The 20533-nt window shown below is 64.1% G+C and overlaps 1 protein-coding gene across 8 annotated transcripts in view; it reads right to left on the bottom strand.

Moving 5' to 3' along the window:
• SPAG17 (sperm associated antigen 17) overlaps positions 1–20533 on the bottom strand; it is a 446381-nt gene that overhangs the window by 314521 nt on the left and 111327 nt on the right. For all 8 annotated transcript variants that reach the window (XM_059720343.1, XM_059720341.1, XM_059720342.1 and 5 more), the window contains exon 6: positions 2139–2333. In XM_059720343.1, coding sequence (XP_059576326.1) covers positions 2139–2333 — 195 coding nt within the window. The remainder of the gene's footprint in view (positions 1–2138; positions 2334–20533) is intronic.

Raw genomic sequence — 20533 nt, 5'->3', positions numbered from 1 at the left:
CCCCAAGCCTCGCAGATGACATTCACAGTTCTTAACATCACTGGCCCCACACTGGGCCCCAGAATCCTCCAATCCGGACCACAACCAGATTCCTCCAATCAGGCTGTCTACTCCACCCTCATTCTGGGCTGCCTAGCTTCCTGAACTCTTCCCCTTCTCGGGCATGGTCCCTCTGGGACCTTCGACCACACAAGCCCTGGCCTCACCTCCAAGGCCAGTCGGAAACCCCAGACCCTTAGCTCTGGGGGTCCCTTGCGGTGGGCCCCTGGCCCTTTTGATCTTTCCAGTCCTGGCCCCAGCAATGACCAGTCAAGGGTGTTTTGAGTCAGGCCTCTGAGCCTCTAGCCCACTCTCTACCCTGGGTCTGTCTTCTTGGCCCTACTATGAGGTAACCCACCTGGTTGTGGAAGCTGGGGTTATTAAGGCACCCCAACCTGCCTTTCACTGGGGTGGTAACTAGCCTGGTATTTCCTGGAGGCTCCCATGCCACTGGGAGCCCCATCTCCCAGCAGGGTGCAATTTTAGGTTGTGCCCAGGACCAGGAGCCTCCAAACTATCTCCTTAACCTCCTGCCCTTATCTCCAGGATGTTGCATTCAGCCTTGCAACCAGGTGATGTTACTGCCTGGCCTGGCAGCAGCAAACTGCTCTGTTTATATAGGTGGCCAGAGATCTAAAATGGCCACCACAATCAAGCAGCTGCTGGCTGATTGGCTCAGCCCTTAAAGTGACAGGCACCAACAGTGCCCTGCCACAGTTATAATGTAAATTTTCCATGTTTACAATCTAAGTATTGGGGGGTGTGGCAGTGTACTGGGTGTGCCTGCCACTTCAAGGGCCTGGAGCTGGCAGCCACCAGGTGGCTGACGAGGGCAGCCATTTTAGAGGCAAGGGCTGCCTATATAAACAGTGCAGTTTAGCTGCTGGAGGCAGGCAGCAACATCGCCTGCCCGGAGGGCTGCTGAGAACTACCCGGAGGTAAGGGGGAGCTGCAAGGGGATGGTAAGGAGGCTCCTGGTCCTGGGCATGACCTGAAACTGCACCCTGCTGGGAGTGGGTGGCCTGGTGGGGCTCTCAGTGGCGCGGGAGCCCCCAGGAAATGCCAGGCCAGTTACCACCCCGGTGAAAGGCGGGTCGGGGCGCCTTAACCCCTAGCTCCCACCACCACCGGGTGGGTTACCCTTGTGTTTGTTGGGGGGCCCAGAGGGCCAGTGTTGTGAGGGGCCCAGAGAGGGCGGACCCCGAGAGTGAGATTGAGTATAGGGCGTGGTGCTGCGGTTGCCCCTAGGAGAAAGGGAGTAGTGGCACGGTGAGGCCCAAGGATAGAGAGTGAGGGGCTAGAGAGACCCAGCCCGAAGGGGAGATTACCCTCGACTGGCCCAAGCTGGGGCCAAGACTATGAGAGTCAAAAGGGCCGGTGGCCCACTGCGAGGGATGCCCAAGAGCCGGGGGCCTGGGGTCCCGACTGGCCTGGAGGTGGGCCAGGGCAAGTGGCCGAAGGTCCCGGGGGGACCACACCCGAGAGGGGAACATGGCTTTGGGGGGGCTAGGTAGCCTGGATGAAGGCGGAGTGGCTGCCTGGTAGGAGAGGATCATAGAGGGGTCCTATATGGATGATTCTGGGGCCCAGTGTGGGACCGGTGATAGTGTGAACACCAAGATGCCATCTGCGAGGCTTGGGCTGCGGTATTGGGGAGGAACAGAGCCGCAGAGAGCGCCCCTGGCATCGGGACACTAAATGGGCAGCCTCCCGCTTAACTGACATCTTGATTGAATCCTTTAACATCAAAGGCATGGCGGGCGAGATAGGTGGGCGGTTGCCCACAAGACAGGGGGCGGGCCATGGAGTTCGGCCCCAAGGAGGCCCCCTGTCACAGGGGGTGACCTTAACATTGAAAGTAGTCTTCGATTCAAGTAAATACAGTAGCTATCAGCACTTGCAGCTACAAAATTCAAAGAACAAATAGCTTGACTAAGGGTAACATATACACTGAGGTCACCTTCTGCTGTAGACATAACTATTTGTAACTTTTTAAAAAAGAGAACATACGTTATCAGATGCTGCATGAAATGTGAAAAAAACAAATTAAATTTTAAAACTGTATTTAATAATGACATTTTTTCCTATTAGCAGCCTACCTTCAGGTGGAAGTAATGGTTCTTCTTGCAGTGTAGCTGCTTCCAAGTATGTTTGCAATGATCCATAATTCTCTGAAGAAATCTTAATTACACTTGAAATATTGACCCCAAGCTCAGTTAACACAGGTAATAGCTGAGGATAGCAGAAACCCAAAATTATGAAGTAAAATTGGGCACCATCATCTGGTTCATCATCTGTTCAAAGCAAAGAAATCAGCAAGCATGTTACAAAAGTAGAGCAAATTAGATGGTAAATTCAACTGTTACATAATTACAACTCAGTTATATAGGAACAATGTCAGTTATGGTTGTATTCCCATTGTAATCTAATTTGTTCATTTACACATACATTTGTGAAACTTTCATTGATTATGATGAATTTTTCTTCAAGCTTGGTTTCTGTAGCAAGCTAATAGAACTTGGATAGAAGAGCAAGTAGCAGGAAGGAAGGGACTGGAGACTGCCCTAGAAAGTCTGTTTAAGTATAACTAGGATACTAGCTGTAGTTGCACGATTTTTGTATACAGCTCTGAAAAGAGCAATTTCACTTTCAGAAACATGGACTTGTTTCATAATATTACCCAGCTGGTGGTACAAGAATCAGGAGTCATAGAATCATAGAAGTAGGGTTGGAAGGGACCTTGTAGATCTTCAAGTCCAACCCCCTGCCTGGGCAGGAGAGAAACTGGACTCAAGTGACCCCAGCCATGTAGGCATCGAGTCGCTTCTTAAAGAACCCCAGAGTAGGAGCCAGCACCACTTCCCTTGGAAGGAGTCAGTCTAGTGAGAACTACAGCAAGGAACATAACATGATTAGCATGAAAATAAAGCAACATCTAGAGCTTTACAACACAATATTGAAGGTCTCAAACCATAAGGAATACTGGGTTTTCAGGCAAAAAGCTCTGTACAGGCATGAAAGCAATAGAACCAAAGTGAAAAAAATGAAGGCACAGGTTTCTTAGTATACTGCAGAGGGAAAAAGTGCAAGGAATGAAATGCTTGTGAAAGAGAGGTGCCTGTGACACAGGAACAGCTGATTGGTTATTGTGACCAAGTAGGAATGTGGATTCTTATAGAGAGATACTATTTTTTAACCTACAAAGCAGAAGAAGGAATAGATACTTATATTACAGAGGTCAAAATTCTGACACCTACATGTGTCAAGACACAAGAGATTCCGCAGTGACAGAGATATTTGTTTGTGAGATATATGGGCATTTATACATGTAATGGGGTTTAATCCTCATTAAATTAAATAGGGTTATTAAATTTAAAAATTGTTTACTTTAAAACATTGCATCAATGTCTGCATGTAATAGCCTTTACAATCAAGCCTGGTGCACAATTCTCACTAAATTGCATCAGGGGGAGCCGCATACCAATCCACCCCACTGCTTTCTTAGCTACTTGATTACTGCAGGGGGCGCCACCAAACCAGTAACACCTGGACCGCTGCAGGGGACTCTCCAGGCATGCTCTACCACTGCTCTACCCCCATGCATGCCTACAGCCATTGCCCAAGCCCCACCCATTTATCCACACACCCCTACTGCACCCCCAGACCATGCATCCCCCATTCCCACACCACACAGCCCCCCTCTGTCCTGCCACATTCCTCGCTCTATGCCAGTGCTGCACAGCTTCCTCCACCCACCCAAGTAGGCACTCTGCCCCTTGCATTCCCCCAGCCCCCACCCAGCACTCCCAGCTATCATCATTGTGGGGACTCTATTGTGGTAGGCAGGAATCTTCACAGCAAACTTCGTGCATCCTCTCCCACACCCCCAAACCATGTGAACTCCCATGCCATTCCGCCTATAAAAGAAAGCATGCCAAATCTTTATTTCAACTCTTTAATTTTTTTTAAAGGCCATGATTATATATCATTACAAAAAACATTATAGTAAACAAATTAAATCAGTTAAGAAAGAAAGAAAGAAAGAAAGAAAGAAAGAAAGACTTTTGACTTTTAAGAGACCTTTATTCCCCGGAGGGTGATGACTCGGAGCCAGTCAAAAGCATGTACAAGGACGCCCGAAGCTCTGGGCCTCATGGACAAGGCCTGGGCTCGTGGCCTGCAAGGCCTGCCCGTACACTCTAGACAAAAAAAAAACCAACCAACACAACGAAACTTAAGGACTATTTACAGTATTTACAGTTGTGCCAGCAGGGACACCCATGGAGGCCTCCGGGGTCGACCCGCACGAGCAAAAGTCCAGGGCCTCGGCCCGCTCGACGCGTCTCTGCGGCTTGAGCAGCCGGTGGCATCACAGAACGAGGATCAGGCGTCCCGCCTCGACCCGGCACAGCACCCCCTCGAGGGCCCAGCGCTCCTCAAAGGCGGGCACCGTCCGCCGGAGGACAGCGTGCTCAAACTCGAGCGAGAGGCGGGCCCGCACCAGCAGGCGGAAGAGCTGCAGGGCGTCGACCATCCCGGTGCCGCTGAGCTGGTTTCGCCGGCTCTTCAGGGTGGCCATCTTGGCCTGGCCCAGCAGGAAGTTGGCCAGGCTGACCGTGGCCCGCTCGGCCGCCCGGTATGGAAAGGAGTGGACGTAGGCGTCTTCGGAGAAGTCTCGGCCCAGTACCCGAAGCAGTGCGCCCAGGGCGGCAAAGAGAGGCTGCAGCCGGGGGCAGTCGAGGAAGGCGTGGAAAATGTCCTCGTCCAGCACCCCCGGGCAGAAGGGGCAGGCCGCCGAGGCCGCTGGGTCCAAGTGACGCACAAAGGTGCCGGTGGCTAGGATGCCGTGCACGAGCCGCCACTGCAGGTCGCCGGTCTTCTTGGCGATGGGCGCCTTATACAGCGTGCACCACGCCGGGGTTCCGGGCCGCGCCAGGCGCCGCCGCCACGCGGTGTCAGGGCGGCCGGCGAGCACCTGGGCGTGCCGGGTGCGCACCACCCACATGTAGAGGCCCTTGCGGGGCAGGGTGCCAAAAGGGCAGCCCGTATTGCTGCTGGGGGGCACCGGGAGCCTGAGCAGCGTGTTGGGCCGCTCGGCCAGCTCGCCGGGTACCGCTGGGATGACGGGTAGCGGTGGGAAGGCGTCTTCTGCGGCGTCTGCGGCGGGGAGGGGCCGGCGAGTCTGGAGATGGGCTTCCAGGGCGGTCGCTGCCTCCGTCGGGAGGGCGGCCCTAACGGCCCGCAGAAGCCGCCCCGCGGTGCGGACGGAGCGCATCGCCAGCCGGGCAGCCAGGGCCTCGGGTGACAGCCAGTCCGACCGAGCGGGGTCCAGGAGGTGCTCCAGGCGGGTGGAGCGCGCCTCGACGAGAGCTGCCGTGAGGTTGGCGGAGGCCAGGCTCGGCACGACACGGTGCAGGGCCGGGTTGTGGACCAAGGGCTCTAGAAGGAGCTGCGGGAACCGCAGGTGCCTGGCCTGGGGACAGAGATGGAAGGCCGCCCGCCAGGCCCGCACCACGCTGCGGTAGAACGGGGGAAGGACCGCCCCGTTCAGGAAGGTGAGGTCCAGTTGAAACAGCTCCCGGTCAAAGCCGAGGCCCCCCACTCGCCGCAGGAATCGGCACGCCAGCTGTCGCCACGGGAGGTGGCCCTCGGTGTACAGGAGCCGCTGGAGGGCCTGCAGCCGATAGGCGGCCACCCTGCTGGCCAGATCGATCAGGCCCTGGCCCCCCTCGCCGGTGGGCAGGTAGAGGGCAGCTCGTGGGAGCCAGTGGCGTCCGTCCCACAGGAAATCGACCAGGAGCCGCTGCAGTCGCTCCAGTAGCTCCGGCGGAGGGTCCAGCACCGCGCAGCGGTGCCACAGGGTGGCCGCCGCCAGGTTATTGATGACGAGGACGCGCCCCCGGTAGGAAAGGCTGGGCAGGCGCCAGCGCCACCGCTGCAGGCGGGCCTCCACTCCCTCCTCGAGCCCGTCCCAGTTGCGCGCCATGAAGGTCGTCGGCCCCAGGAACACGCCCAAGACCTTGAGGCCCTCGCGGCGCCAGGCGAGGCCCCCCGGCAAGTCCGGCGGAGGCCTGCCAGTCCATGCGCCAAGCAGCAGAGTGTCACTCTTGCCCCAGTTGATGCGGGCGGAGGAGGCGCGCTCGTAGGCCCGGTGGCAATCTGCCAGAGCCCGCACGTCTTCCCGGGTGGCGAGGAAGACGGTGACGTCGTCCGCATAGGCCGACAGCCGGAGACGAGGGCCAGCGGACGGGCCCGTGGCCGATGGCAGGGCCACCCCACTCAGGCGGCGGCGCAGCGCGTGTAACAGCGGCTCGATGGCCAGGGCGTAGAGCATGCCCGACAGCGGACAGCCCTGGCGAATGCCCCTGCGCGCGGGGAACGGAGCGCAAAGCACCCCGTTCACCTTGAGCAGGCTGGAAATGTCCCGGTACAAGACCCGGAGGGCCCCGGTGAAGAGGGGCCCAAAGCCAAAGGCCTCCAGCGTGCGGAAGAGGTAGGCGTGGCCCACGCGGTCAAAGGCCTTCTCCTGGTCGAGAGAGAGGAGGCCGACGTCGAGGCCAAAGAGCTCGCTGGCCGTGAGCAGGTCCCGCAGCAGGAACAGGTTGTCTTGTATGGTCCTGCCCGGCACGCAATAGCTCTGCTCGGGCCCGGTGAGAGAGGCCATGACCGCGCGGAGGCGGGTGGCCAGCGCTTTGGCCAGAATCTTGTAGTCCGCGCACAGCAGGGAGACCGGCCGCCAGTTCTTCATGTAGCCCAGGTCTCCCTTCTTGGGCAGCAGGGTCAGCACCGCTCGGCGGCAGCTGATCGGCAAGACCTTGTCGGCGAGGCTCTCCTGGAAAACGCGCAGGAGGCTGGGGCCGAGGAGAGGCCAGAAGGTCTTGTAGAACTCGGCAGGCAGCCCGTCGAGGCCCGGGGCTTTGCCGGAGGCGAGGCCGGCCGTGGCGGCCGCCAGCTCTTCCAGGGACAAGTCCCGCTCCAGCTCGCCGGCCTCCAGGGCATCGAGACGCGGTAGGCCCTCGTGGAGTTCCCGCGTGGCCTCGGGGCACGACGGCTCGGCCGCGAACAGGTCGCGATAGAAGGCGACGGCACGTTCGCGGACTTCGCCCGGCTCTGTAATGACCCGGCCCTCAGGAGTCTTGACATGGTCCAAGACTTTGCTCGCTGCCCGCCGCCGCTCCAGGTCGAAAAAGAAGCGGGTCGGGGCGTCGGTTTCCACCAGCTCCTGGCAGCGGGCGCGGATCCTCGCGCCGCGGGCCGTGCTCTCCGCCAAGTCGCGCAGGCATTTCCTGCGGAGCCGGAGGCTCTCGCTCAGTGCCGCGTCGCTGCCGGCGGCCAGCAGAGCAGCCTCGAGCTCCGCCACGTCCTCCTCCAACTCCCGGATACGGCGGCGCGTCTCGTTCGCGGCCAGCTGGGTGTACTGCTGGCAGAAGGCTCGGGTCTGGACCTTGCCCACGTCCCACCACAGCTTCCAGGAGGAGTGGCTCGGTCTCGCAGCCTCCCACCTCCGCCAAAAGTGGGCAAAGCAGTCCCGGAAATAAGAGTCCTGGAGCAGACTAATGTTCAAACACCAATACGGTGCCCGTGCACAGGCTCTCCCCGGCAGGCTCAGTTCGCTGAAGGCCAGGCCATGATCTGATAGACCCGAGGGAGCGATGCGGCTGCTGCGCAGGAGTGGCAGGTGGTGCCTGGTGATATAAAGGCGGTCGAGGCGAGCCATGGTGAGACCGCCGGCACTCGTCTTGGCCCAGGTGTACTGGCGCGCATCGGGATGCAGGGCTCGCCAGACGTCCACGAGGTCTGCCCCCTCCAGGGCAGCTTGCAGCTTGCGAGCGGAGGGCAGGTGGGGCTCAGGCCCTGTGCGGTCGAGGCGCGGGGCAGTGGTGCAATTGAAATCGCCCCCGAGGAGGAGCAGGTCATCATCCTCGCTAGCGTCGCGCAGGAGGGCAGCCAAGCTCTCAAAGAAAGCGACCCTCTCCTGGCCATCGGAGGGCGCGTAGATGTTGACGAGCAGCAGACGGTGTTGCGCGAGGGTGACGCGGACGGTCAGCAGGCGGCCGGGGACGACCTCCCGCGGCACCGCCGCGTCAAGCTGCAGCTGCGGCGATAAGAGTGTCGCGACCCCCGCGCGGAGGCTGGTGCCGTGGCTCAGGAACACCTGTCCTCGCCAGGCAGCCCGCCAGGCCGCCTGGTTGAACCTGTCAGAGTGGGTCTCTTGTAGGAAGGCGATGGCCAGCCTCTTCTGCCGCAGGAGCTCCAGGACGGCCTCGCGCTTCACCGCGTCTCGACAGCCGTTGACGTTGAAGGTGCCAATGGTTGTGGCTGCCATGGGGGTGGGTGTGGGAGAGGAGGAGCAAAGCAGAGTGCGGGTGGAAGAGCGAGCACCCAAGAGCAGAGCAAGGCAATACAGACGGGTCAGGGAAGGCCTACCGTGCCCTACTCTAGTCGAGGGACCCGCCCAGGCCCCACTCCACTCTCACCCTCTGGGCAAGCTTGTCCAGACGGTAGGCCATCTGACGTGTGCCCCGATCTTGCTTCATGAGCTTGACTGCCGCCCTGGCAGCCTTGACAAACACTTTGGGGTCCGCACACCACTGGGTGATGTGCCCCGCTACATTTTTCTGCCCCTTGGTTAGCTTCAGCAAGGACAGGAGTCCCCCATAGTCAGGAGAGACCCAGGGGGGCTCCGCCAGCTTGGGGTGGATGTTGCCCACGGAAGAGCGGCGAGGCCGCACCCCCGGCGGGAGCTCGCCCGCAACTGCAGCGTCGACCCCCTCGATGTCCAAGCACATCAGCCGCCTCTCGTCGTCCGAGTCGAGGACCGGCTCCGTGAGGACATTCCCTGTCTTCTTGGGGGGGGAGGGGCCATCCCGCTCACGACGTCTCTTGCGAGACTCCGAGAGCTGGATCTCCATCTCGCTAACGTCCCCATCTGCTCCGGTAGGCTGGGGCGTGACCAAAGGGGCAGCGGGCTCTCCCGCCACCCCCGGGGCCAGGCCACCGGAAGAGAGACATTCGCCACTATCCCTGCTGCCGCCTGACTCCGGAGGCTGGGGGACAGGCGAGGGGAGGGGGACCCCTGAAGGCCCCTCCCCCCCACCCGCTAAGTCTGCCTCGTCGGTGGCTACATCCGACGGGGCGGGTGGTGTGGCGGCCGGAACGGGGTCCGGCTCTGTAGTGGGGGGGTCCTCGGCACTGGCCGAGGAGGGGTCTGTCAGGGATGGGGTGTCCTGAGAGGCCCCCCTCATCTCCCTCTCTTTTTCGGGTGGTAGGGAGGATGCCCGAGCCCCATCATCCGATGAGGCTCCAGCACCGCAGTCCCCGGCCACCCCAGCCACTTCGGCCGGGGCAGGCAGGGGGCAAGGGGAGGCGTCCGCCTCTCCACCCGGTGGGGCTGCCGCACCGAGGGCAGGGGGCGCCACAGACGGGGGAGGGGGCGGCGGGGCCATGGTAGCAGCACCAGCCCCTCGGCTGGACGATGGCTTCCCGCTGGAGACCCCGGTCCCCTGAGATGGAACGGAGGGGGAAGGAGGTCGGGAGGAAGAGCTCCCAGCCTCCCTGGGCCTGCCGCGTGCCCCAGAGGTCGACGCGCCGTCTTTCGGCGCTGCCGCAGGCGGCGATGGTCCGGCCGCCTTGCTCCGAGGGCACTGTGCGGCCAGGTGGGAGGAGCCCCCGCACTTGAAGCACGTGGTCTCTCCCACAGACAGATAGATAATAAACCGCCGCCCCTCGAGCGTGAGGCTCAGGGAGCGAGGCAGCGACTGGGGGCCCTCCTTGAGGAGCATGAAGACCTGCCTCCGAAAGGACAGGACGTGCTTGCCCTGAGGGTTCTTGTTTCCCATCGGCAGGCGGCGAAAAGGACTCGCGGGAACCCCATAGGCCTCGAGTCCCCTGGCCAGCTCCCGATTGGAAACGTGCGGTGGGACGTTGGAAATCACCACCCTCACTGCCTGAGTCTCTAGGGGCGTGACAGGGTAGTGGATGCCCGCAATGTCCAGGCCCTCCGCACACACCCTGTCAACCAAGGCGGGCTTGCTCAAATAGATCATCGGGACCGTGTTCACGCGCCCCGCGTAGCGGATGGTACGCCATCCCAGGAGGGCGGCCAGAGCCTCCACGCAAGCCTCGAGCCCCACATGGAGAGGGGCATGAACCCTCAGGCCATGAGACAGTGGGAGGTCCTGAGAGACATCCTCATGCCAGCTGCCAGGCGTAGGAGCCGCCATTCCTCGCCAGGACAGGGTTAAACTGCGAAGCGCAGCAAAAAAAAAAAAAAAAAGCCTCAGGCTGACCCTGGGACTGGGAGGGGGCTGAAAACGCCCCAAAATCGGCCTGAGGGGGGGCAGAGCAACCCCACAGGGGCTCAGGGCAAGCCCCAAGGCAGGGGCAGATGGCAGGGACCAAGGGAAGGGGCCCTGGGGGAGGGAGGCAGCAGAAATCAAAGGGACAACTCAGGCGGGGGTGGGGGAGGGGCAGAGGCAAACGAGGCTGCCAGAGCCCAGGGGAAAAAGGCTCAGAAAGTGGGGGGAAGGGGCAGGGAGGGGGTCCCCAGGGACAGGGTGGGGAGAGGCAAGGGGTTTTTTGGGGGGGGACAGGAAAAGGGGGGCAGGGAGTGCGAGGCAACGAGCTGAAAGCACCTGAGCTGGAGGAGCTTAGAAGGGCTTCAGCTGTCGGCGGCCATCTTGAAAGAAAGAAAGAAAGAAAGAAAGAAAGACTTTTGACTTTTAAGAGACCTTTATTCCCCGGAGGGTGATGACTCGGAGCCAGTCAAAAGCATGTACAAGGACGCCCGAAGCTCTGGGCCTCGTGGACAAGGCCTGGGCTCATGGCCTGCAAGGCCTGCCCGTACACGCTAGACAAAAAAACACCAACCAACACAACGAAACATAAGGACTATTTACAGTATTTACAGTTCTGCCAGCAGGGACACCCATGGAGGCCTCCGGGGTCGACCCGCACGAGCAAAGGTCCAGGGCCTTGGCCCGCTTGACGCGTCTCTGCGGCTTGAGCAGCCGATGGCATCACAGAACGAGGATCAGGCGTCCCGCCTCGACCCGGCACAGCACCCCCTCGAGGGCCCAGCGCTCCTCAAAGGCGGGCACCGTCCGCCGGAGGACAGCGTGCTCAAACTCGAGCGAGAGGCGGGCCCGCACCAGCAGGCGGAAGAGCTGCAGGGCGTCGACCATCCCGGTGCCGCTGAGCTGGTTTCGCCGGCTCTTCAGGGTGGCCATCTTGGCCTGGCCCAGCAGGAAGTTGGCCAGGCTGACCGTGGCCCGCTCGGCCGCCCGGTACGGAAAGGAGTGGACGTAGGCGTCTTCGGAGAAGTCTCGGCCCAGTACCCGAAGCAGTGCGCCCAGGGCGGCAAAGAGAGGCTGCAGCCGGGGGCAGTCGAGGAAGGCGTGGAAAATGTCCTCGTCCAGCACCCCCGGGCAGAAGGGGCAGGCCGCCGAGGCCGCTGGGTCCAAGTGACGCACAAAGGTGCCGGTGGCCAGGATGCCGTGCACGAGCCGCCACTGCAGGTCGCCGGTCTTCTTGGCGATGGGCGCCTTATACAGCGTGCGCCACGCCGGGGTCCCGGGCCGCGCCAGGCGCCGCCGCCACGCGGTGTCCGGGCGGCCGGCGAGCACCTGGGCGTGCCGGGTGCGCACCACCCACATGTAGAGGCCCTTGCGGGGCAGGGTGCCAAAAGGGCAGCCCGTATTGCTGCTGGGGGGCACCGGGAGCCTGAGCAGCGTGTTGGGCCGCTCGGCCAGCTCGCCGGGTACCGCTGGGATGACGGGTAGCGGTGGGAAGGCGTCTTCTGCGGCGTCTGCGGCGGGGAGGGGCCGGCGAGTCTGGAGATGGGCTTCCAGGGCGGTCGCTGCCTCCGTCGGGAGGGCGGCCCTAACGGCCCGCAGAAGCCGCCCCGCGGTGCGGACGGAGCGCATGGCCAGCCGGGCAGCCAGGGCCTCGGGTGACAGCCAGTCCGACCGAGCGGGGTCCAGGAGGTGCTCCAGGCGGGTGGAGCGCGCCTCGACGAGAGCTGCCGTGAGGCTGGCGGAGGCCAGGCTCGGCACGACACGGTGCAGGGCCGGGTTGTGGACCAAGGGCTCTCGAAGGAGCTGCGGGAACCGCAGGTGCCTGGCCTGGGGACAGAGATGGAAGGCCGCCCGCCAGGCCCGCACCACGCTGCGGTAGAACGGGGGAAGGACCGCCCCGTTCAGGAAGGTGAGGTCCAGTTGAAACAGCTCCCGGTCAAAGCCGAGGCCCCCCACTCGCCGCAGGAATCGGCACGCCAGCTGTCGCCACGGGAGGTGGCCTTCGGTGTACAGGAGCCGCTGGAGGGCCTGCAGCCGATAGGCGGCCACCCTGCTGGCCAGATCGATCAGGCCCTGGCCCCCCTCGCCGGTGGGCAGGTAGAGGGCAGCTCGTGGGAGCCAGTGGCGTCCGTCCCACAGGAAATCGACCAGGAGCCGCTGCAGTCGCTCCAGTAGCTCCGGCGGAGGGTCCAGCACCGCGCAGCGGTGCCACAGGGTGGCCGCCGCCAGGTTATTGATGACGAGGACGCGCCCCCGGTAGGAAAGGCTGGGCAGGCGCCAGCGCCACCGCTGCAGGCGGGCCTCCACTCCCTCCTCGAGGCCGTCCCAGTTGCGCGCCATGAAGGTCGTCGGCCCCAGGAACACGCCCAAGACCTTGAGGCCCTCGCGGCGCCAGGCGAGGCCCCCCGGCAAGTCCGGCGGAGGCCTGCCAGTCCATGCGCCAAGCAGCAGAGTGTCACTCTTGCCCCAGTTGATGCGGGCGGAGGAGGCGCGCTCGTAGGCCCGCTGGCAATCTGCCAGAGCCCGCACGTCTTCCCGGGTGGCGAGGAAGACGGTGACGTCGTCCGCATAGGCCGACAGCCGGAGACGAGGGCCAGCGGACGGGCCCGTGGCCGATGGCAGGGCCACCCCACTCAGGCGGCGGCGCAGCGCGTGTAACAGCGGCTCGATGGCCAGGGCGTAGAGCATGCCCGACAGCGGACAGCCCTGGCGAATGCCCCTGCGCGCGGGGAACGGAGCGCAAAGCACCCCGTTCACCTTGAGCAGGCTGGAAATGTCCCGGTACAAGACCCGGAGGGCCCCGGTGAAGAGGGGCCCAAAGCCAAAGGCCTCCAGCGTGCGGAAGAGGTAGGCGTGGCCCACGCGGTCAAAGGCCTTCTCCTGGTCGAGAGAGAGGAGGCCGACGTCGAGGCCAAAGAGCTCGCTGGCCGTGAGCAGGTCCCGCAGCAGGAACAGGTTGTCTTGTATGGTCCTGCCCGGCACGCAGTAGCTCTGCTCGGGCCCGGTGAGAGAGGCCATGACCGCGCGGAGGCGGGTGGCCAGCGCTTTGGCCAGAATCTTGTAGTCCGCGCACAGCAGGGAGACCGGCCGCCAGTTCTTCATGTAGCCCAGGTCTCCCTTCTTGGGCAGCAGGGTCAGCACCGCTCGGCGGCAGCTGATCGGCAAGACCTTGTCGGCGAGGCTCTCCTGGAAAACGCGCAGGAGGCTGGGGCCGAGGAGAGGCCAGAAGGTCTTGTAGAACTCGGCAGGCAGCCCGTCGAGGCCCGGGGCTTTGCCGGAGGCGAGGCCGGCCGTGGCGGCCGCCAGCTCTTCCAGGGACAAGTCCCGCTCCAGCTCGCCGGCCTCCAGGGCATCGAGACGCGGTAGGCCCTCGTGGAGTTCCCGCGTGGCCTCGGGGCACGACGGCTCGGCCGCGAACAGGTCGCGATAGAAGGCGACGGCACGTTCGCGGACTTCGCCCGGCTCTGTAATGACCCGGCCCTCAGGAGTCTTGACATGGTCCAAGGCTTTGCTCGCTGCCCGCCGCCGCTCCAGGTCGAAAAAGAAGCGGGTCGGGGCGTCGGTTTCCACCAGCTCCTGGCAGCGGGCGCGGATCCTCGCGCCGCGGGCCGCGCTCTCCGCCAAGTCGCGCAGGCATTTCCTGCGGAGCCGGAGGCTCTCGCTCAGTGCCGCGTCGCTGCCGGCGGCCAGCAGAGCAGCCTCGAGCTCCGCCACGTCCTCCTCCAACTCCCGGACTCGGCGGCGCGTCTCGTTCGCGGCCAGCTGGGTGTACTGCTGGCAGAAGGCTCGGGTCTGGACCTTGCCCACGTCCCACCACAGCTTCCAGGAGGAGTGGCTCGGTCTCGCAGCCTCCCACCTCCGCCAAAAGTGGGCAAAGCAGTCCCGGAAATAAGAGTCCTGGAGCAGACTAACGTTCAAACACCAATACGGTGCCCGTGCACAGGCTCTCCCCGGCAGGCTCAGTTCGCTGAAGGCCAGGCCATGATCTGATAGACCCGAGGGAGCGATGCGGCTGCTGCGCAGGAGTGGCAGGTGGTGCCTGGTGATATAAAGGCGGTCGAGGCGAGCCATGGTGAGACCGCCGGCGCTCGTCTTGGCCCAGGTGTACTGGCGCGCATCGGGATGCAGGGCTCGCCAGACGTCCACGAGGTCTGCCCCCTCCAGGGCAGCTTGCAGCTTGCGAGCGGAGGGCAGGTGGGGCTCAGGCCCTGTGCGGTCGAGGCGCGGGGCAGTGGTGCAATTGAAATCGCCCCCGAGGAGGAGCAGGTCATCATCCTCGCTAGCGTCGCGCAGGAGGGCAGCCAAGCTCTCAAAGAAAGCGACCCTCTCCTGGCCATCGGAGGGCGCGTAGATGTTGACGAGCAGCAGACGGTGTTGCGCGAGGGTGACGCGGACGGTCAGCAGGCGGCCGGGGACGACCTCCCGCGGCACCGCCGCGTCAAGCTGCAGCTGCGGCGATAAGAGTGTCGCGACCCCCGCGCGGAGGCTGGTGCCATGGCTCAGGAACACCTGTCCTCGCCAGGCAGCCCGCCAGGCCGCCTGGTTGAACCTGTCAGAGTGGGTCTCTTGTAGGAAGGCGATGGCCAGCCTCTTCTGTCGCAGGAGCTCCAGGACGGCCTCGCGCTTCACCGCGTCTCGACAGCCGTTGACGTTGAAGGTGCCAATGGTTGTGGCTGCCATGGGGGTGGGTGTGGGAGAGGAGGAGCAAAGCAGAGTGCGGGTGGAAGAGCGAGCACCCAAGAGCAGAGCAAGGCAATACAGACAGGTCAGGGAAGGCCTACCGTGCCCTACTCTAGTCGAGGGACCCGCCCAGGCCCCACTCCACTCTCACCCTCTGGGCAAGCTTGTCCAGACGGTAGGCCATCTGACGTGTGCCCCGATCTTGCTTCATGAGCTTGACTGCCGCCCTGGCAGCCTTGACAAACACTTTGGGGTCCGCACACCACTGGGTGATGTGCCCCGCTACATTTTTCTGCCCCTTGGTTAGCTTCAGCAAGGACAGGAGTCCCCCATAGTCAGGAGAGACCCAGGGGGGCTCCGCCAGCTTGGGGTGGATGTTGCCCACGGAAGAGCGGCGAGGCCGCACCCCCGGCGGGAGCTCGCCCGCAAGTGCAGCGTCGACCCCCTCGATGTCCAGGCACATCAGCCGCCTCTCGTCGTCCGAGTCGAGGACCGGCTCCGCGAGGACATTCCCTGTCTTCTTGGGGGGGGAGGGGCCATCCCGCTCACGACGTCTCTTGCGAGACTCCGAGAGCTGGATCTCCATCTCGCTAACGTCCCCATCTGCTCCGGTAGGCTGGGGCGTGACCAAAGGGGCAGCGGGCTCTCCCGCCACCCCCGGGGCCAGGCCACCGGAAGAGAGACATTCGCCACTATCCCTGCTGCCGCCTGACTCCGGGGGCTGGGGGACAGGCGAGGGGAGGGGGACCCCTGAAGGCCCCTCCCCCCCACCCGCTAAGTCTGCCTCGTCGGTGGCTACATCCGACGGGGCGGGTGGTGTGGCGGCCGGAACGGGGTCCGGCCCTGTAGTGGGGGGGTCCTCGGCACTGGCCGAGGAGGGGTCTGTCAGGGATGGGGTGTCCTGAGAGGCCCCCCTCATCTCCCTCTCTTTTTCGGGTGGTAGGGAGGATGCCCGAGCCCCATCATCCGATGAGGCTCCAGCACCGCAGTCCCCGGCCACCCCAGCCACTTCGGCCGGGGCAGGCAGGGGGCAAGGGGAGGCGTCCGCCTCTCCACCCGGTGGGGCTGCCGCACTGAGGGCAGGGGGCGCCACAGACGGGGGAGGGGGCGGCGGGGCCATGGTAGCAGCACCAGCCCCTCGGCTGGACGATGGCTTCCCGCTGGAGACCCCGGTCCCCTGAGATGGAATGGGGGGGGAAGGAGGTCGGGAGGAAGAGCTCCCAGCCTCCCTGGGCCTGTCGCGTGCCCCAGAGGTCGACGCGCCGTCTCTCGGCGCTTCCGCAGGCAGCGATGGTCCGGCCGCCTTGCCCCGAGGGCACTGCGCGGCCAGGTGGGAGGAGCCCCCGCACTTGAAGCACGTGGTCTCTCCCACAGACAGATAGATAATAAACCGCCGCCCCTCGAGCGTGAGGCTCAGGGAGCGAGGCAGCGACTGGGGGCCCTCCTTGAGGAGCATGAAGACCTGCCTCCGAAAGGACAGGACGTGCTTGCCCTGAGGGTTCTTGTTTCCCATCGGCAGGCGGCGAAAAGGACTCGCAGGAACCCCATAGGCCTCGAGTCCCCTGGCCAGCTCCCGATTGGAAACGTGCGGTGGGACGTTGGAAATCACCACCCTCACTGCCTGAGTCTCTAGGGGCGTGACAGGGTAGTGGATGCCCGCAATGTCCAGGCCCTCCGCACACACCCTGTCAACCAAGGCGGGCTTGCTCAAATAGATCATCGGGACCGTGTTCACGCGCCCCGCGTAGCGGATGGTACGCCATCCCAGGAGGGCGGCCAGAGCCTCCACGCAAGCCTCGAGCCCCACATGGAGAGGGGCATGAACCCTCAGGCCATGAGACAGTGGGAGGTCCTGAGAGACATCCTCATGCCAGCTGCCAGGCGTAGGAGCCGCCATTCCTCGCCAGGACAGGGTTAAACTGCGAAGCGCAGCAAAAAAGCCTCAGGCTGACCGGGGACTGGGACTGGGAGGGGGCTGAAAACGCCCCAAAATCGGCCTGAGGGGGGGCAGAGCAACCCTGCAGGGGCTCAGGGCAAGCCCCAAGGCAGGGGCAGATGGCAGGGACCAAGGGAAGGGGCCCTGGGGGAGGGAGGCAGCAGAAATCAAAGGGAGAACTCAGGCGGGGGTGGGGGAGGGGCAGAGACAAACGAGGCTGCCAGAGCCCAGGGGAAAAAGGCTCAGAAAGTGGGGGGAAGGGGCAGGGAGGGGGTCCCCAGGGACAGGGTGGGGAGAGGCAAGGGTTGTTTTGGGGGGGGGGACAGGAAAAGGGGGGCAGGGAGTGCGAGGCAACGAGCTGAAAGCACCTGAGCTGGAGGAGCTTAGAAGGGCTTCAGCTGTCGGCGGCCATCTTGAAAGAAAGAAAGAAAGAAAGAAAGAAAGACTTTTGACTTTTAAGAGACCTTTATTCCCCGGAGGGTGATGACTCGGAGCCAGTCAAAAGCATGTACAAGGACGCCCGAAGCTCTGGGCCTCATGGACAAGGCCTGGGCTCATGGCCTGCAAGGCCTGCCCGTACACTCTAGACAAAAAAAAACCAACCAACACAACGAAACATAAGGACTATTTACAGTATTTACAGTTCTGCCAGCAGGGACACCCATGGAGGCCTCCGGGGTCGACCCGCACGAGCAAAAGTCCAGGGCCTCGGCCCGCTTGACGCGTCTCTGCGGCTTGAGCAGCCGGTGGCATCACAGAACGAGGATCAGGCGTCCCGCCTCGACCCGGCACAGCACCCCCTCGAGGGCCCAGCGCTCCTCAAAGGCGGGCACCGTCCGCCGGAGGACAGCGTGCTCAAACTCGAGCGAGAGGCGGGCCCGCACCAGCAGGCGGAAGAGCTGCAGGGCGTCGACCATCCCGGTGCCGCTGAGCTGGTTTCGCCGGCTCTTCAGGGTGGCCATCTTGGCCTGGCCCAGCAGGAAGTTGGCCAGGCTGACTGTGGCCCGCTCGGCCGCCCGGTACGGAAAGGAGTGGACGTAGGCGTCTTCGGAGAGGTCTCGGCCCAGTACCCGAAGCAGTGCGCCCAGGGCGGCAAAGAGAGGCTGCAGCCGGGGGCAGTCGAGGAAGGCGTGGAAAATGTCCTCGTCCAGCACCCCCGGGCAGAAGGGGCAGGCCGCCGAGGCCGCTGGCTCCAAGTGACGCACAAAGGTGCCGGTGGCCAGGATGCCGTGCACGAGCCGCCACTGCAGGTCGCCGGTCTTCTTGGCGATGGGCGCCTTATACAGCGTGCGCCACGCCGGGGTCCCGGGCCGCGCCAGGCGCCGCCGCCACGCGGTGTCAGGGCGGCCGGCCAGCACCTGGGCGTGCCGGGTGCGCACCACCCACATGTAGAGGCCCTTGCGGGGCAGGGTGCCAAAAGGGCAGCCCGTATTGCTGCTGGGGGGCACCGGGAGCCTGAGCAGCGTGTTGGGCCGCTCGGCCAGCTCGCCGGGTACCGCTGGGATGACGGGTAGCGGTGGGAAGGCGTCTTCTGCGGCGTCTGCGGTGGGGAGGGGCCGGCGAGTCTGGAGATGGGCTTCCAGGGCGGTCGCTGCCTCCGTCGGGAGGGCGGCCCTAACGGCCCGCAGAAGCCGCCCCGCGGTGCGGACGGAGCGCATCGCCAGCCGGGCAGCCAGGGCCTCGGGTGACAGCCAGTCCGACCGAGCGGGGTCCAGGAGGTGCTCCAGGCGGGTGGAGCGCGCCTCGACGAGAGCTGCCGTGAGGCTGGCGGAGGCCAGGCTCGGCACGACACGGTGCAGGGCCGGGTTGTGGACCAAGGGCTCTCGAAGGAGCTGCGGGAAACGCAGGTGCCTGGCCTGGGGACAGAGATGGAAGGCCGCCCGCCAGGCCCGCACCACGCTGCGGTAGAACGGGGGAAGGACCGCCCCGTTCAGGAAGGTGAGGTCCAGTTGAAACAGCTCCCGGTCAAAGCCGAGGCCCCCCACTCGCCGCAGGAATCGGCACGCCAGCTGTCGCCACGGGAGGTGGCCCTCGGTGTACAGGAGCCGCTGGAGGGCCTGCAGCCGATAGGCGGCCACCCTGCTGGCCAGATCGATCAGGCCCTGGCCCCCCTCGCCGGTGGGCAGGTAGAGGGCAGCTCGTGGGAGCCAGTGGCGTCCGTCCCACAGGAAATCGACCAGGAGCCGCTGCAGTCGCTCCAGTAGCTCCGGCGGAGGGTCCAGCACCGCGCAGCGGTGCCACAGGGTGGCCGCCGCCAGGTTATTGATGACGAGGACGCGCCCCCGGTAGGAAAGGCTGGGCAGGCGCCAGCGCCACCGCTGCAGGCGGGCCTCCACTCCCTCCTCGAGGCCGTCCCAGTTGCGCGCCATGAAGGTCGTCGGCCCCAGGAACACGCCCAAGACCTTGAGGCCCTCGCGGCGCCAGGCGAGGCCCCCCGGCAAGTCCGGCGGAGGCCTGCCAGTCCATGCGCCAAGCAGCAGAGTGTCACTCTTGCCCCAGTTGATGCGGGCGGAGGAGGCGCGCTCGTAGGCCCGCTGGCAATCTGCCAGAGCCCGCACGTCTTCCCGGGTGGCGAGGAAGACGGTGACGTCGTCCGCATAGGCCGACAGCCGGAGACGAGGCCCAGCGGACGGGCCCGTGGCCGATGGCAGGGCCACCCCACTCAGGCGGCGGCGCAGCGCGTGTAACAGCGGCTCGATGGCCAGGGCGTAGAGCATGCCCGACAGCGGACAGCCCTGGCGAATGCCCCTGCGCGCGGGGAACGGAGCGCAAAGCACCCCGTTCACCTTGAGCAGGCTGGAAATGTCCCGGTACAAGACCCGGAGGGCCCCGGTGAAGAGGGGCCCGAAGCCAAAGGCCTCCAGCGTGCGGAAGAGGTAGGCGTGGCCCACGCGGTCAAAGGCCTTCTCCTGGTCGAGAGAGAGGAGGCCGACGTCGAGGCCAAAGAGCTCGCTAGCCGTGAGCAGGTCCCGCAGCAGGAACAGGTTGTCTTGTATGGTCCTGCCCGGCACGCAGTAGCTCTGCTCGGGCCCGGTGAGAGAGGCCATGACCGCGCGGAGGCGGGTGGCCAGCGCTTTGGCCAGAATCTTGTAGTCCGCGCACAGCAGGGAGACCGGCCGCCAGTTCTTCATGTAGCCCAGGTCTCCCTTCTTGGGCAACAGGGTCAGCACCGCTCGGCGGCAGCTGATCGGCAAGACCTTGTCGGCGAGGCTCTCCTGGAAAACGCGCAGGAGGCTGGGGCCGAGGAGAGGCCAGAAGGTCTTGTAGAACTCGGCAGGCAGCCCGTCGAGGCCCGGGGCTTTGCCGGAGGCGAGGCCGGCCGTGGCGGCCGCCAGCTCTTCCAGGGACAAGTCCCGCTCCAGCTCGCCGGCCTCCAGGGCATCGAGACGCGGTAGGCCCTCGTGGAGTTCCCGCGTGGCCTCGGGGCACGACGGCTCGGCCGCGAACAGGTCGCGATAGAAGGCGACGGCACGTTCGCGGACTTCGCCCGGCTCTGTAATGACCCGGCCCTCAGGAGTCTTGAGATGGTCCAAGACTTTGCTCGCTGCCCGCCGCCGCTCCAGGTCGAAAAAGAAGCGGGTCG

This window comes from Alligator mississippiensis, chromosome 1, assembly GCF_030867095.1.
Source record: "Alligator mississippiensis isolate rAllMis1 chromosome 1, rAllMis1, whole genome shotgun sequence".
In the NCBI taxonomy this organism is placed as follows: domain Eukaryota; kingdom Metazoa; phylum Chordata; order Crocodylia; family Alligatoridae; genus Alligator; species Alligator mississippiensis.
Note: the sequence above shows the minus strand (reverse complement) of the source record. Positions and strands in the feature narration are given on the sequence as shown.